General features: G+C 44.8%; 1 protein-coding gene across 1 annotated transcript; it reads right to left on the bottom strand.

Annotated features, from left to right (window-relative positions):
• Positions 1–398: 398 nt before the first annotated feature.
• LOC130206137 (mucin-4-like) lies at positions 399–16,663 on the bottom strand. The gene is made up of 10 exons (XM_056433938.1): positions 16,366–16,663; positions 6,204–16,008; positions 6,027–6,114; positions 5,699–5,777; positions 5,502–5,610; positions 5,201–5,332; positions 4,346–4,435; positions 3,998–4,141; positions 3,700–3,884; positions 399–3,452 (listed from the first exon to the last, which is right to left on the bottom strand). Exons 1-10 carry the CDS (start codon positions 16,374–16,376, stop codon positions 3,284–3,286), a joined length of 10,812 nt encoding a protein of 3,603 aa, XP_056289913.1. The 5' UTR covers positions 16,377–16,663; the 3' UTR covers positions 399–3,283.
• Positions 16,664–16,745: the final 82 nt, after the last annotated feature.

Below are 16,745 nucleotides of genomic sequence, written 5' to 3'. Positions count from 1 at the left end.
CAGACACACAATTTCCGCATTTCACACTTATCTCAAATATATATCGGTCCTAAAAAGCTACACATGTATATTCATTCTGGAGATAGATTATCTTTACTCCAAAATAGTGCTCGGTAAAATAGTTTAAATGCCACTGGCACATAAACAGAAATGTCCACTAGATGGCCCTGGTGATCAATACAACCAGAGGAGTTATGGGCCCAGTGTAAACTATGTAAACGCTCAGGTCACATTTCAAGAGAAGAAGATGTTTTGTTTTACACACACACACACAGTGCAGTGAGGAAATGAATGCAAATGCTCTCAGCAATGTGCAAGGCAACAACACACACATATATTTACAAAAACAACACAATATTTACAGTAAGTGCTTTTCAAAAAGAGAACAGCAAGCAAAATTGTTTTAAATCGTTTATTATTTAAATAAATATTTACATAACAGCTTCGTATAAATCAAATTTATTTTTCTTACACGACACGTCTTTCTAAAAGCAACCGCTTTGACAAGGAAGAAAAGAAAATAAGGGATGGATTACAATGATTCTGTAAATCTGTGTTGAGGAGTTCTGAGGTTCTACCACTCCCCCCCCCCCCTCCCTCGTGTTGATCACTGAGCAAATATTCCTGTTTGGGCTGAATCTGGATAACATTTACCTTCGCTCGATTTCCATTTAACACCCGAGCCTCAAGACCGCGCGCTCGACCATTATAAATGTCGTCAATAGTATGCATAACTCTACATGATATTGTGATACATTTGTTGTTGCTAAGGAATAGGAGGATGACGCTCTAGACTAACTCAATAAAAAGACCATACCGTATGGCTAAGAAAACAAATGGACATTTTAAGTCCCACATTAATCGTCCAGGCACAAACAAAAGCGGTGACAATATAAGACGGCACTCACACACAGTAGCGGCTACAACGCCCCGCTAAACGGTGTATAGTTTATGGCTCAGCTCGAAAACACGACGACGCAAGCGAGGTGATCTTAGAAAGTTAGAGCACGCAATTAATGCCAGAGCTACATCTCTAACCCACATCTCTTCAACCAGATTGTTGAAAGTCGCCTGGTTTGGATGATCCGTTTGAAATGTTACAATAAAAATGAAATCCTGGAGGGACGGGGGATACTTTAACCGTGTGGTTGTGACGTTAAAGCATTGTCGCTTTTAACCATAAAAGAATGAACACATAGTTTACATCAATTAAGTAAAAAATATTAAAACAAAATAAAGAAAAAGAACACTACAGGGCTCCAGACTGCGACCAAATGGTCGCATTTTGCGCCTAAAATTAGACACAGTGCGAGTAAATTTTTCATCAACTCGCGCATGCGCGACCAGTAAATTAGCAGATTTTTTTTGGTTTTGTTATTAAATATTTTTGTTGCTGACAAACTTGTTCTACACTTCAGCCCACTATAGTTAGCGGTAATGCCTGAATGACTGGTTTGCTAACCGACATTAACTCCAGAAGAAGAAGAAAGGAGACGAAAACCGAAGAAGAAGGCTGGCCTGTGTGTGAGAGCAGGGGGGGGGGGCTAATGTGTGAAAAGAGGCGCACCGCAGCGGAGACACAACGAGGGCGAGGGCCGCAGAGTGAGAGGTCCACGAGGGGATCCTCACCACCGAGCGGCGTCCCCGTCCCCCGAGTTGAATCTCTGGGTCAACTCAGCCGACTCTCACATGTCTGAGCCCCTAGAGACTGATGCTCACGGTAAACACATTCGATCGGGAGCGCGCGAGGGTTTTGATGAAGTTAGCGGAAGGATTTAAGTGACAACATCCGGTTTTGCAAAGTTAGCGTAAAGAACCACGTGAAACATCCGTTTTTCAAAATAAGATGTCGACAAATCATACACGAACATATAAAAGTAAACAAAGAACTGATTTAGTATCTTTAGAGATCGTTTCTGAGATTTAGCTTAACATATGCTAACATTAGAACATTTTTACTGGACCAAGGAAGAGTTTATAAAAATTAGTCAGACTTTTGTATGTTAAGAAAAGTCCTGTATATAGATTTCCCCAAGAGTTCCAGGAAATGAATAATGCAGATGTGTTCCATACATATCTGAAATCCCCTACAATAGCAATCAAACAATTGTAATGTATCAATTAGGACATTTCTCAAAGTAAAAGTCCGAAATGTTTAAAGAAATCTGTAATTTCTTTAATGTTTGAGTTGCTTTATATATGTATTTCCTCATAGTCCTCATAGCAATAATGCTCCACAATAAATAGAATGCGTCAATCGACACCGTGATCGGTATTATCGGTGATCGGCAGATACTGATTTCAGTGATCGCTGATCGGCACCAAAAACCTGATCGGTGCATCTCTAGAAACCAATAAATGTTTTGATTGGCCACATCGAAGTGCAACATGCACATGCTCAAGGTATGTTTTCTCTTAAAATATGTTTAAACTCAATACAGTAACTTCTGAAGAGTTCTCTGTTGTGAATGTTTTGCAGTTCATGATTGCAAAAAGGCATAAGATTGTATATTTTCAAATTATTTATCAGTAATACAGTAGAAATGATGGGAAAACTTTGCAAGTGGATTTCTACTGTGCGCAGGGTTTTTCCTGCATAAAGTAAATTTGGGCGAGCCGAGAAGAGTTGTTAACGGGGGGAGGGGGTGCTAGTGAGGAGTGTGCTCACCCGTGTGCGCGGATGTGTGCGCGCATCACGGCAGAGCGGTCAGCTGCTGATCTCTCACTCAACACCTAGATTGTATGAATAGATGGTGAAAAAATTTTGACCCTGGAAAACCCTGTGTGCGCCCCTAAATTTTCTGCTTGCGCCCCTAACATTTTAAGTTAGGGGCCACTGTGCTCCTAGTTAAAAAAGTTAGTCTGGAGCCCTGCACTAAAATAAACGTTTTATTTTAATGCAACTTTATGCTTCTCGGGGATTACGATAAAAAAAACAATGAAATGCTCTTTGTTTTCTATTGCCGTCAGTTCAACGCTATACTTCTAATGAAACCAATCGTTTGCTTAAAAATGTATAAAGAAAATACTCTTTTGTTCAAAATACTATTCGGGGAGGGATTAAAGGGGTGAATTAATAAAAATGTTCAACAACACCTTGTTGTTTTCATCCTGAGATTTAAACCAATGTGTGTCCACTCAAAGGAGTAATTTACATTTTTTTAAAAAGAAAAAAAAGGGTTATGCAAATACAGATTCTGCCTCAGACAGCGTGCAGAGATGGAGCCTCCCGTTGCTCAGTGGGCGTCTCAGTTAGATCCATTGTTACCTCTACTGGAGACGGTCATACTGCATCCGTGCTGGACTGGGACGAGTTCGTTCCACTCACAAAGTTATACACCAAAAACTGAGAGGTGCCAAAATAATGTGTGGCAAAGAGTTTCCCGTCGGGCGTGGGGTCGGAGAAAGCGATCTCGTCTTTGCTCAGGTACGAGCCGTATATGAAGTCGTTCCTGTGCGAGAAAAAGTGAACGATGCGTTACTTCAATCATCCCAGTGACAACGGTAGACGTTTAAAGCTTCACTTCAAGCCCACAATAACAACGGTCACGTTGCATACGTTCCTCTAGAACCACACTGAATTTGCACATGCGAACTAAACAGAATACTTCACACAATGAACCTGTGAAATTTGTTTTTGAGGCCATAGAACATCAGATGTTGCTGGGTTTTGTTCTTCTTCTTTAAAGACGCACTGACCTGAGGCACTCGAGCATGCGCGAGGCGATGCCCTGCCGTCTCATCATGTTGACCACCCAGATGCGGCTGATGCCACAGATGGCCGGCACCGCTGTGGTGGAGCAGCACCAAGCTCTCTGACGTTCAAACATCACCTTTTCCCCCTCTGACCCCTCGGGGACTGGCTCCTCGATCACCCTGTAGCCCTGTGATCATGCACAAGGCTCAGCTTACGGAACACTACAATGCACTGTCGTTCCATGGCTGTTGTTTTGACGTGATACACGTGTGCCGATGACGCAGGACTGCGGCCTCTTACCTCTTGGATGTGCTCCGCTATAAGGCATCCACCCACTTTCTTGTCATTGGAGATGAAGAGGAAGGTCTTGGTTTGAGAGGGACACTTGGTCTCCACCTGCTGGAAGCCGAGGTCGTTGTCAACCATCTCCCTGATCTCCTCCACCTGAGAAACAAACAGTTACCGTGTCGTCACAAATAATAACATGCTGCCGTTTGCGGCGTATAAAACAATGACCTAGTATTTATTTCACCATTCTAAATTACATTGCCACACCTAAAACTAAATATATTTTAATTGATTGAGCAGAATTGTCCTCACCAGTGATAAATAATCTTCTAATGGCAAAGGGCAGTCAACATACTGTACCTTCTTCAGAGCATATTTGGGATCATCCGGCAGGACGAGAATCATCTTGCCGTCAGGATACTCCGCCAGTATCCTCTCTTTTTTCCATCCCTGAAAGAATGAGGGGAGAAAAAAAAGAGGGATTTTATGGAAGGGAAACTCGTACAGAATGTTTTTATTGTCCTCATGAGTCATTTATGTTCTTCATGGTCTTCATTTGATCAATAGAGTTCATTCCCATGTGCTATCGATGTTGCAAATGAGCATACTTCATTATACTAAATATGTAAACTATTTACATCACATGGATGTTTCATCAATTCTGTCCTTTTATCTATTAAAGCTTTGGTACTATTATCAGTTATATTTGAGACTTTTTATCCTCGTAATTATAATCGCTTGATCCTCTTTCATGCTGCTGCAGACACATTTTTTTAACGGGATGATTCATTATATGATTTAAGTTAAAGATTAAAGTGTAGAGAACATTAAGACAGTTTAGCGATCAGAACACCAAGTGGCTCTTCTTTTTTTTAATCACTAAAGTATGCCAGAGTAATATTTTATACTCTCAAGATGCAATCAAACAAAGTTCTGAGGTGTTTCATGGTGTTGAGTCACAACAAAAGTGTAAGACTATGGAGGCGGCATCCGAGTGCATGCCATGTACTGTATACACGCTAGTTTCCTCGAATTGGTTCAGATACATTTCTAACTCTTGGGGATTTATTTGGTAAATTAAACTACTCCACACATGCTTGGTGTGATGCTCGCGTATTCATAAATGCATCTGTGTTTTGCCCAGATGAGTGAATGCTGTGAGACGGGAGGCAGGACCGATAATAAGACAAGTAACACGAGGAAACCTCCTCTCACCACATATTTGACAGCGCTGATGAACTGGTTGTGGAAGAGTAAATGTTGGGATTCATCTTCAGGGTTGGCAGCAGAGTAGAGCATCCCACACACGCTGCAGGCCACGGCTCCGAAATGCTTCTGTCCTGCATCCTACGAGACAAAGAAAGCAAAGTTCACGCCTTGCATTGGTGTTCATCCTGCCAACATACACAACAATTCATTCAACTACCCTGAGTAATGTGTAACGGCCTCCACCTGCAAAGTCTGACCTCTGGTTTGCTTGCTATACCCTGTATAATAACAACAGACGGATGCTCACAATAATGGTTTGGGTGCCATCTTTGTCCGCCTCCTTTAGTTTCTTGACTTCTTTTTGCAGACAGGCATCCGAGAGAGGAGTCCTGCCATCCTGCGGCTCCGCTGCTCTCCTGCGATACAAAACACACGCCGCATCACTTCAGATTCCCGCCGTTACGAGGAGAGAACATGTCAAATTACGCGAGAGAAACTTCTTACTCTTGAGGTGCTTTCGACGTCTTCTCGGCTGAATCGACTGCTTCCGTCTTCTTCTCCGGAGAAGGATCAACACCAGTGACTGGAAGAAAAAGGACAGTTCACACATGCACATTTTGGAAAACTAAAATTAATCTTCTGGCTCTATGTTGCCATGCTATAAAGTAGCAACAACGACATGATATCAATTGAACTGTCTTCTTAATAATTCTAATAATATATATATACAGTGTGTTTCACAAAGATTTCATAACCCTGTGATTTTATAAACGGTGATAACATGAAAGAAAACAATGTGACAAATTGACGCCGACTGTAAACAATTACATACCTGCAGGCTTTTCTTCACTCTTCAGTGTGTCATCTGACTCTTTTGAGCTGTTCTCAGGAGAAACGGCAGAGGTGGGATCAGCTGCATCCTAAGTCAGAAAGAGACAGGGGGGTGAGTAACATCTTCCATCCAAACTGCCGTTTGAGACGCCCATCATGACCTTCATTTTTGTATTACCTTGCATTTGCCGTCTTCTGATGATGGTGGTGCATTTGGGATTTTCCGGGGCATCGAACCAACATCGGCCGCCGAAGCAGAGGGCTCAGATTTGGTTGAGCCAGCAGCCTGAGATGCCGTTTGCTTGAGCGGAGCTGTACTTCCAGCAGGCTTCGACTGAGGTGAAGCAGAAGCAGCGGGCTTGGGCTGAACCGGAGTCGACACAGCTATCGACTGGGGCGTCGTCGAAACGGGAGACTTCAATGGTGCTTTAACCGACGGTCCGTGTGTTGATGAAGCCGCGGCAGTGGCGGAGGCCCTCGACTGGGGTGTCGTTGCAAGGGCGGGCGTTAACTGTGGAGTCGTGGAACCGGCAGGCTTTGACTGAGCCGACGCTGAAACGGCGGAATTTGGCTGACCTGAGATCTGTCTGGCAGGTGTGGGCTGAGCTTGGAGTTTCGCCTGGTTGGCAAGCTGTGATGAAACTGTGGGTTTTGACTGAGCTGCAGGGTTTAACTGGGCGTTCGGTCGCATCGGCCTCGACTGAAGGCCGGGCCTCGTCGCAGCTACTGGTAATGGGTCATCATCTAGTTCAAAGTCAGCAAAGGAATACTTAGGTCTGGGTCTGTATGGCTTGTACTCAACTGGCTGCTGTTTCGCCGCATTCAGTCCGTTGGGCATGGGCGGGGGCACCGCCGGAAGCCCTCTCTTGGCTGCTGATTTGGTCACTTTTGGGACGGGCACTGCAGCAGGGGTCTCCTTCTGAGTTTGAGCCTTAGTTTGCCTTGTGGATTTACGTGTTCCAGTATTCGGAGTCCCAGTTTTGGAGACTTCAGCTTTGTCAGGTTCAGATTTAGTGGGTTCGCTTTGGGAGGTTTCCGTTTTAGTGGGGTCAGTCGTACTAGGTTCAAGCTTCGGAGGTTCAAGCTTCGGAGGTTCAACCTTCGGGACTTCTGCCGGGGGTGTTGCAGGCTTGCTGGTTGAGGCAGGACTTGGGAGAGGTGTTTTTGATTGACTTGCGGCAGGCGGAGGAGCCGTGGTCACATGACGCACTGAGAAAGGAGAGGAGGCAGACAGGGGTACTTGCCAATCCATGTCTGAAAACATCTGATTTGCTTGGTCGGATTTAAGTTTCTTCACACGTGCCCAAGACATTTTCTCTCTCTGCAGTTCAACCTGTCTCAGTCTTTGATATCGGGTTAGCTTCTTTTTCTCGTGGGCTTTCAGTGGCACACAAATCTGCGTGACGAAGAAACGCCTCTTTGGAGGCTCTGCAGCAGGCTCGGCGGGAGGCTTGGCCTTAGCCGAATCGTCCGTCGAGGGCTGGGTTGTCGATGCCTCCAAAGCAGGTGTCACAGAAGCAGAGCTCCCTTCTGGTCCGGCAGGAGTCGCAACCAAAGCACCGTCTGCCTCCGGTGTGTCGACAGGTGGACTTTCCTTCTTACTGGCTTCGCTCTTGGCTGCTGCGGCCGCCGCCGCCACTTTCTCCTCTTCTATCCTCTTCAACAGCATGCTGTCTGTAGCAATGTCCTCTGCGATCTCCTGACACAACGCTAAGAGGTTCAGCTGCTGTCGGTTTGCCGTTCTCTTCGAAGCAGCGGCTTTTTGCTCGGCCAGAGCTGCCAGACGGGCTTTGGTTCTTGCCTGTGTGTTCATTTCTTGTTTCTTCGGTTTTTCTGCCTCCCGTTTCTTTTTATCGTCTTCAGTCTTTTCAGCTGTGGTGTTTTGCTTGAAGCTGGTCCCACAAGTGTCATCTTGAGGTTTCTCATCAGCCATCTTCTCAGACTCTTTAGGAGGGACTGCCTTGGGCGTTTCCTGGGGTTTTTCTATTATTGCAATGTCACTATCTGCATCACTCTCTTCCTCGGCTACAACGATCTCACGGCCGATCTCCATATCCTCCAGAATCTGCACTTCTTTTAGGTCCAAATTAGCCTCCGTGTTCTCTGTCTCCAGTACATTGCTGCTTTCATTCGTGACTTGAGTGTGAGAGTTTGCGATTTCAATCTCTGAGGTATCCATCATGGCGGATGATGGCTGCTGGCTTTGGTCCGAATTTTGAAGAACTTCAACACCGTCGGTTGAAATTTCGGTCTCAAGCCTGCTCCCCTGATATAAAACCTCACTTGTATACGTCACATCAGACATTTGACATTGCTGCACTTCTGCTTCAAGGTAAACAGTTTGTTGGGAAGCATTTAAAATCATTTCATTTGCCATGTCCCCTTCCAAAGCACTGTCTGGATCCACCTGCGCCGAAAAAGAGTCAGACAAACCTGATTCGGCCGCTGCTTGAGTGACAATATCGATGTGAATTTCACCCTCTGGGATCGGTTCCAAGATCAAAACCTCTTCAGATGTGCTATCGGGCATTTCAACTTTGGTGGCGGCGGCTGTAGTCGTCGTCACTGTGACGTCTGAAACCTCCTGAAGTCCAGAGTCACCGTGGTGAGGAAACTCTGTAGCACTGACACAGTCTGGCGATCCATTGCTTTCACTCGTTTCTGGGGCATCTCCTGACTGGCTATCTGGCCTTGAGACGTCATCGCTAGAGCTGATCACGGCGACTTGTTTCACATCCTCATTCATGTTACTCCACTCCAACTGTGCAGGGACACAACTCTCTGGCACTCGGACAGTTTGCGCTTCCATTTCAACTTCCTGGCCATCTGAGACACAAACCTGTTGCGCAACGCTTTCCTCATAGACCAGTTGTTGGTCACAACCGTTTCCTTCATTAGTCGGCGAATCTCCTTCCATCTGCTGGGTGCTCTGCATGTCCAGTAAAGACAAACCATTGTGGTTCTCCGATGCTGTAGAAATCTCTCTCTCATCGTTACTTTCCGGACTACTAATGGGCTCATACACCATCTGGTTGTCATGAATCTCAACCTCTGACTGATAGGCAGTCTTAATCTGTCCTTCTGACGCCTGAATTACAATATCAACGGCATCTGGTTGGCCACAAACAAACACGATTACTTCATTGCTTCCAGTTCCTCCTGCGTGTCCCTCAATATTACCAACGACATCACGGTCAGCCTTATCAGAGGACATGATTGCAGCCTCTTCTTTAACATGATTAACCACATGCCCCCCTGTGTCTTCTTCTAAAGCAGAATGTACCCTTCCTATTGATCCACTTATTACATCCATATCCACTTGGATACCATCTGCACTCTGCTCTGTCTGCATGTTTACATTATCCTTACTTTCAGCCATAGGAAGAGGCGTGGGGGTTTGATTTGATAAGAACACAGGATGTTTATGGACTTCCTCCATACCTGGGTATTGCTGTTCTGATGCATTAGAAACCTCCTCTGGCGCTGGAGAAATTTCAATACCTATTTGAACCACTGGAGCACCCTCAACACATTCAGCATTAATCGTGTCTTCATTTTCTTTACGCTCACAACTTATGCTCACTAGATCGTTTTGAACTTCTGTGTCGAGTTCATGGACCTCCTGGCTTCTAGGGTTTTGTATTTCCATTGTAGGTGGAGGATAAGAAATATCCTCTGGTGTTGCTGTTCGCAGATCCATTTCGGTTGGATTCTCAGTGGCATCCAAACAATCTGCAATAACCTTTTCCGGGTTTTCTTTACTCTCAGCATTGGCATCAACAATTTCTTCAACTACTTCAGCATCTGTCGTGAGTTCATTGACCTTCAGACTACTCTGCTTTTGTATTTCTACTGTAGTTGTCTGATGAGAAGTCTCCCCTGGTGTTGCTGTTGTTTGCAAATCCACTTCCCTTGGATTTTCCGGTGCAATGAGATATTCTGTGATGACCTTGTTTTTATTTCCATTTCTGTCCGAGGTCTGAATCATAAGAGCTTCTTGAGCTTTCTCCGATTCGTCCGATTCAGGTTCGATGACTTCTTGGCTGCTCCGAGCCTGTGTTTGTGCCGTCGGCGCCATGTTAGAGATATCAGCTGATGTCGCCACATTCACTTCATTTGGACTTCTCTGACTTAGTATTTCCACTGTCGGTGGTGCGATAGATATTTTCTCTGTTGCGGTTGTAGTCTGCGTGTCCACTTTCTCCATTTCCACTGAAGCGTCTCGATTTGAAACCTCTGACGTCGATGACATCTGCATTTGCATTTGACTTTCTGCTACAGTCACACATTCAAAGCTCAGCTTGTTTTCTTCATCATGAGGTTTCGTCAATATGTCCGTTGCAGGTTCAATGACTTCTTGGCTTTTCTTGTCCTGTGTTCTTACCGTTGTTGTCATGTTTGAAATGTTGGCTAATTTTGACGCAGTCTCCTCTTTCACTTCATTTTGACGTTCCTGACATGTTTCCACCGTCGGTGCTGTGTTAGATATATCTGATGCAGTTGTAGTCTCCATGTCCACTTCTATTTGGCTTTCCTCCATTTCCTCTGAAGCAGGTGGATTTGAAAGCTCAGATGTCGATGTAGTCTGCATTTCCATTTGACTCTGTGTTACAGTCACAGATTCAAAGCTCAGCTTGTTTTCTTCATAATGTTTCGTCAAAATGTCCGTCGCAGGTTCAATGACTTCTTGGCTCTTCTGATCCTGTGTTTCCACTGTCGGTGCCGTGTTAGATATCTCCTCTGATGCGGTTGTAGTCTGATTGTACACTTTTATTGGGCGTTTCTCCATTTCCACTGAAGCGTCTCGATTTGAAACTTCTGACGTCAACGTAGTCTGCATTTCCATTTCACTCTCTGTTACAGTCACAGATTCAAAGCTCAGCTTGTTTTCTTCTTCATGATGTTTCGTCAATAGGTCTGTCGCAGGTTCAATGACTTCTTGGCTCTTCTGGTTCTGCGTTTCTACTGTTGGTTTGTTAGATATCTCCTCTGATGCGGTTAAAGTCTGCATGACCACTTCTTTTGGGCTTTTTTCCATTTCCACTGAAGCCTCTCGATGTGAAAGCTCAGATGTCGATGTAGTCTGCATTTCCATTCGACTTTCCGTTACAGTCACAGATTCAAAGCTCAGCTTGTTTTCTTCCCCACGATGTTTCGTCAAAATGTCCGTCTCAGGTTCAATGCTATCTTGGCTCTTCTGATCCTGTGTTTCTACTGTCGCTGCCATGTTAGAAATCTCCACTGATTTTGCCGCAGTCTCCCCTTTCCCTTCAATTTGACGTTTCTGATATGATGTTTCCACTGTCGGTGCTGTGTTAGACATCTCCTCTGATGTGGTTGTAGTCTGATTGTACACTTCTAATGGCCGTTTCTCCGTTTCCACTGAAGCGTCTCGATTTGAAACTTCTGATGTCGACGTAGTCTGCATTTCCATTTGACTCTCTGCTACAGTCACAGAATCAAAGCTCAGCTTGTTTTCTTCTTCATGATGTTTCGTCAATAGGTCTGTCGCAGGTTCAATGACTTCTTGGCTCTTCTGGTTCTGCGTTTCTACTGTTGGTTTGTTAGATATCTCCTCTGATGCAGTTAAAGTCTGCATGTCCACTTCTTTTGTGCTTTTTTCCATTTCCACTGAAGCCTCTCGATGTGAAAGCTCAGATGTCGATGTAGTCTGCATTTCCATTTGACTCTCTGTTACAGTCACAGATTCAAAGCTCAGCTTGTTTTCTTCCCCATGATGTTTTGTCAAAATGTCCGTCGCAGGTTCAATGACTTCTTGGCTCTTCTGATCCTGTGTTTCTACCGTCGGTGCCATATTAGAAATCTCGACTGATTTTGCCGCAGTCTCCCCTTTCCCTTCAATCTGACGTTTCTGATATGATGTTTCCACTGTCGGTGCCGTGTTAGATATCTCCTCTGATGCGGTTGTAGTCTGATTGTACATTTCTATTGGGCTTTTCTCCATTTCCACTGAAGCGTCTCGATTTGAAACTTCTGATGTCGACGTAGTCTGCATTTCCATTTCACTCTCTGTTACAGCCACAGAATCAAAGTTCAGCTTGTTTTCCTCTTCATGATGTTTCGTCAATAGGTCTGTCGGAGGTTCAATGACTTCTTGGCTCTTCTGGTCCTGCGTTTCTACTGTTGGTTTGTTAGATATCTCCTCTGATGCAGTTAAAGTCTGCATGTCCACTTCTTTTGGGCTTTTTTCCATTTCCACATATTCTGTGATGACCGTTTGTATTTCTACTGTAGTCGTCTGATGAGAAGTCTCCCCTGGTGTTGCTGTTGTTTGCAAATCCACTTTCCTTGGATTTTCTGGTGCAATGAGATATTCTGTGATGACCTTGTTTTTATTTCCATTTCTGTCCGAGGTCTGAATCATAAGAGCTTCTTGAGCTTTCTCCGATTCGTGAGATTCAGGTTCGATGACTTCTTGGCTGCTCCGAGCCTGTGTTTGTGCCATCGGCGCCATGTTTGAGATATCAGCTGATGTCGCCACATTCACTTCATTTGGACTTCTCTGACTTAGTATTTCCACTGTCGGTGGTGCGATAGATATTTTCTCTGTTGCGGTTGTAGTCTGCGTGTCCACTTTCTCCATTTCCACTGAAGCATCTTGATTTGAAACTTCTGATGTCGATGTAGTCTGCATTTCCATTTGACTCTCTGCTACAGTCACAGATTCAAAGTTCAGCTTGTTTTCCTCTTCATGATGTTTCGTCAATAGGTCTGTCGGAGGTTCAATGACTTCTTGGCTCTTCTGGTCCTGCGTTTCTACTGTTGGTTTGTTAGATATCTCCTCTGATGCGGTTAAAGTCTCCATGTCCACTTCTTTTGGGCTTTTTTCCATTTCCACTGAAGCCTCTCGATGTGAAAGCTCAGATGTTGATGTAGTCTGCATTTCCATTTGACTCTCTGTTACAGTCACAGATTCAAAGCTCAGCTTGTTTTCTTCTTCATGTTTCGTCAATATGTCCGTTGCAGGTTCAATGCCATCTTGGCTCTTCTGATCCTGTGTTTCTACTGCCGGTGCCATGTTAGAAATCGCCACAGATTTTGCCGCAGTCTCCCCTTTCCCTTCAATTTGATGTTTCTGACATGTTTCCACTTTCTGTCCTGTGTTAGATATCTCCTCTGCGGCGGTTGTAGTCTGCTTGTCGACTTCGATTGGGCTTTTTTCCATTTCCACTGAAGCCTCTCGATGTGAAAGCTTAGATGTCGATGTAGTCTGCATTTTCATTTCACTCTCTGTTACAGTCACAGAATCAAAGCTCAGCTTGTTTTCTTCTTCATGATGTTTCATCAATAGGTCTTTCACAGGTTCAATAACTTCTTGGCTTTTCTGGTCCTGCGTCTCTACTGTCGGTGCCATGTTAAAAATATCCACTGATTTTGTCGCAGTCTCCCCTTTCACTTCGTTTTGATGTTCCTGACATGTTTCCACTGTCGCCGCTGTGTTAGATATCTCTGATGTGGTTGTAGTCTGCATGTCCACTTCTACTTGGCTTTTCTTCATTTCCACTGAAGCGTCTTGATTTGAAACCTCTGATGTCGATGTAGTCTGCATTTCCATTTCCATTTGACTCTCTGTTACAGTCACTGATTCAAAGCTCAGCTTGTTTTCTTCCTCATGTTTCATATTTTCTTGTTCCATAATTTCAACCATATGATCATCATGACGTTCAGCAGATGCACAGTTGTCCTGATTTATTATTTCTACTACAATGTTAGAAGTCTCTTCTGATGTTTTCTCTTCTATTTGACTCTCAGTAGCAGCAACATATTCAGCACCGACCCCACCTTCATCTTTGGCGTTCTGACAATTTGCAACTGGATGTTTCTCTGCATTGTCAGACATGTCCGTGGTGCGTTCACTGTCTTCTTGCTTCTCCTGGCTTTGTAATTCCACTGTAGATGTGATGCGTTTAGAAATCTCTGATGCCATCGTGGTCGGTCTCTCAGTTTCACTACTAGTACATTCCAAGTTCTCCTCTTCATTTTCAATTATTTTAGGATTAAACGCATGCTCCTCATTACATTCCGTAGAAGTGTCTGTGGAGCGTTCACAGACACCCTGGTTATTCTGGCTTTGTATTTCCGCTGTAACCACTTGATTCGAAATCTCCTGCTCTGGTGTCGCAGGGGCACGTTCAAAGTTTGTCTCCATTTCGTTTTCTTGACTCGTCATTGCATCTTCTTTGACTTTAACGTGTATTCCTGGAGTGTGGTCTTCCTGGTTTTGATTATCCTCTTTAGGTGCAGAGTCAGATCTCTCCTCTGGTGTTATTTTAGTCGGCATGTCCACGTCAGTGGGAACGGTTGAGATTGCGACACAATCGGGGAGCACCTCGCTTTGATTTTGCTCTGGAACCAAATCAGAATCTGACGTCAGTATTTCACTCTGGCTGTCAGTTGTTGTGTCCAGCACCTCTTGGCTCAGTTGTAGCTCAGCAACAGACCCAGGACCGACAGCAGCCCGAGTCGACAGGAACTCAACGTCTCGCCTTTCACTTTCTTCAAGCTTTTCTTTCGACTCTCCGACTAGTTTGTTCACACCATCACATGAGTTGGTAATTGTAGCTGGTACTTCATGGCTCACTTGATCCTCCGATTTTGATTCCTCTTTGAAGGTAACTTGAATTTTGACACTGAGGTCTGTTTGGGTCTCTGGTGTTAGACTTTCCTCACTCTGACTTTGTGGATTACTGCCTTCTACCAGGATCGTTTCTGGTGATGAATTTGTTTTGTTTACCAATGCTTTATCTTCTACATCGATGTGGTCTGCAGAGACACTGGCTGCTGTAATCACTTCCGGCACTTTATTTTCTCCTTGCTGACTTGTACATTTGATATCCAGCTTTATCTCCTCAGAACCAGACTCTGTCGTCTCCTTTGTTTCAGTTTCACTGCTCACCTCCGGCCAACTTTGACAAGATGTCCTTTCATCTACCTGTACTTCACCGTCACAGCCTGGATTTTCCTCCACAGTAACAGAATACAGTGTTTCCGCTGACGTTGAAAGAGATTCCTTAACTACATCCTTTTGGCTTTTGGCCGCAAAGTCCGTCTTTTCATTATCCTCTACATTGGATGTGATGCAAGGCGAACCGGCAGCTGTTGCAGTAACAGGGTCCAATATTTCTCTACATGATGTTTGTGTGTCATCATCTGTGAGCTGTTGGCTGTCTGGATTTGTTAATTCCTCATATTTACTTTCATCGGCTGCACACTTGAATCCAATGCTAGCTTCTGCACTCCCTCTGATAGAGACAATGGTGTCCTTAGACTCTGCTTGTGTGGCATTAACTGACATGTCTTGTCTCTGTTGCTCAGTGTCAGACAGTGCAGATTCTTTTTTCTCATCCGGATTCTCCTCTCCCACACTTGAATCGGAAAATCTACCATAATTGTGGTCCATCTGAACAGGGTCTCCAGGTGCAGATGGCGACCCGCTGGTCGTCGCCTGTGTGTCGGGCGCTGACTCTTCAACCCTGCGCTTAGCTTTGACCCGATTAGAATACTTTCTGATGCAGCAGGACTTGTCGTCATCATCCCTCTCTCTGAAGAACTCAGTCTTACTACTGTCACTACTCAAATCATCCTCGGACTCTGTGGAGGCTGTCCGTTTCAGGGAAGCTTTGGGGTTAGCTTTCTGTGAGGGAGCTTCTCCGCAGGAGGCACTTGTGGCTATCAGTAGCTTGGCTTTTTTGACGGGCGGGTCAGAAATGGTTTTGCTGGAATCCTTTGGAGAGGAACTCTGTTGGGATGACTTGGAGGGTATATTTCCCCCTTCCGCAGAAGTACACAGTTTTTTCTTAGTCCGTGGGGCCGTTACATTTTCTCGCGTATTTCCTGTTTTAAGGGACCTGTTATTGGAAGCTGGTGCAGTTTTGGAAGGCAGATCCTCCCCATCATCATCCAACTTCCTCATCTTGGGCTGAGATTCATGAGGAGATGATCCTCTCTTTGGGGCTGGCATCCTGTCAAAACACAGGACAAAAAATAACCACTAAGAGTTGTGAGATCAACACAACAGAGGAGATGCAACATATTCCTCACATTTCTACTTTATAAAAGTAGCCAGGATTGACACTTTTCTTCCAGGCATCATGTGGTTTCTGCTTTTCACGAGGTGAATACAGAATATAAGCTTTCAAAAGAGCCGACACAAATGCTTAGTGTCCAAAATCAACACTAGTTTTATACTAAATTGAACTACAGCCCGTTTCCTACACGGTTACCTGGGTTTACCAACAACCCACACAGCTAACGTTGAACACAAACAGTGATACATCGTAGTTCAACCAGCCGGCTAGCGAGTGACACAATTTACTCACGTATTCGCCATTTACATTCAGTAGCTCACTGGTAGTCCGACAGTCGACGTAGATCCGTGTCTCCGGGAGTTGTGCGGACAGTCAGAGACGGACAGTTAGCCCGCTAGCGAGTGGTCGGGATGGGTGATGGGAGCTAAAGCTAGCAGCAGCCCACTGGCAACAAATGAGCGAACCGGGACTCGCTGGTGAAGTCAGCGGGAAGCGGGAGGCGGACCGACCGAGAGGGGAGAGCGGTCCTCGCCGCACTCACGGCTGCGGGAACATAAAGCCGAGACACGCGTTAACCAAACTCACTTTGATGTTTTCTTTTTCAACAACAGCTGTTTTTTTCTTCTCTTTCCTGTGAAATAAAAAAAAATTAACTGTACTTCCGGAGGGAA

The sequence above is a fragment of the Pseudoliparis swirei genome, chromosome 16 (genome assembly GCF_029220125.1).
Source record: "Pseudoliparis swirei isolate HS2019 ecotype Mariana Trench chromosome 16, NWPU_hadal_v1, whole genome shotgun sequence".
Lineage (NCBI taxonomy): Eukaryota > Metazoa > Chordata > Actinopteri > Perciformes > Liparidae > Pseudoliparis > Pseudoliparis swirei.
The sequence above is the reverse complement of the archived record's forward strand: the minus strand, read 5'-3'. Positions and strand labels throughout refer to the sequence as shown.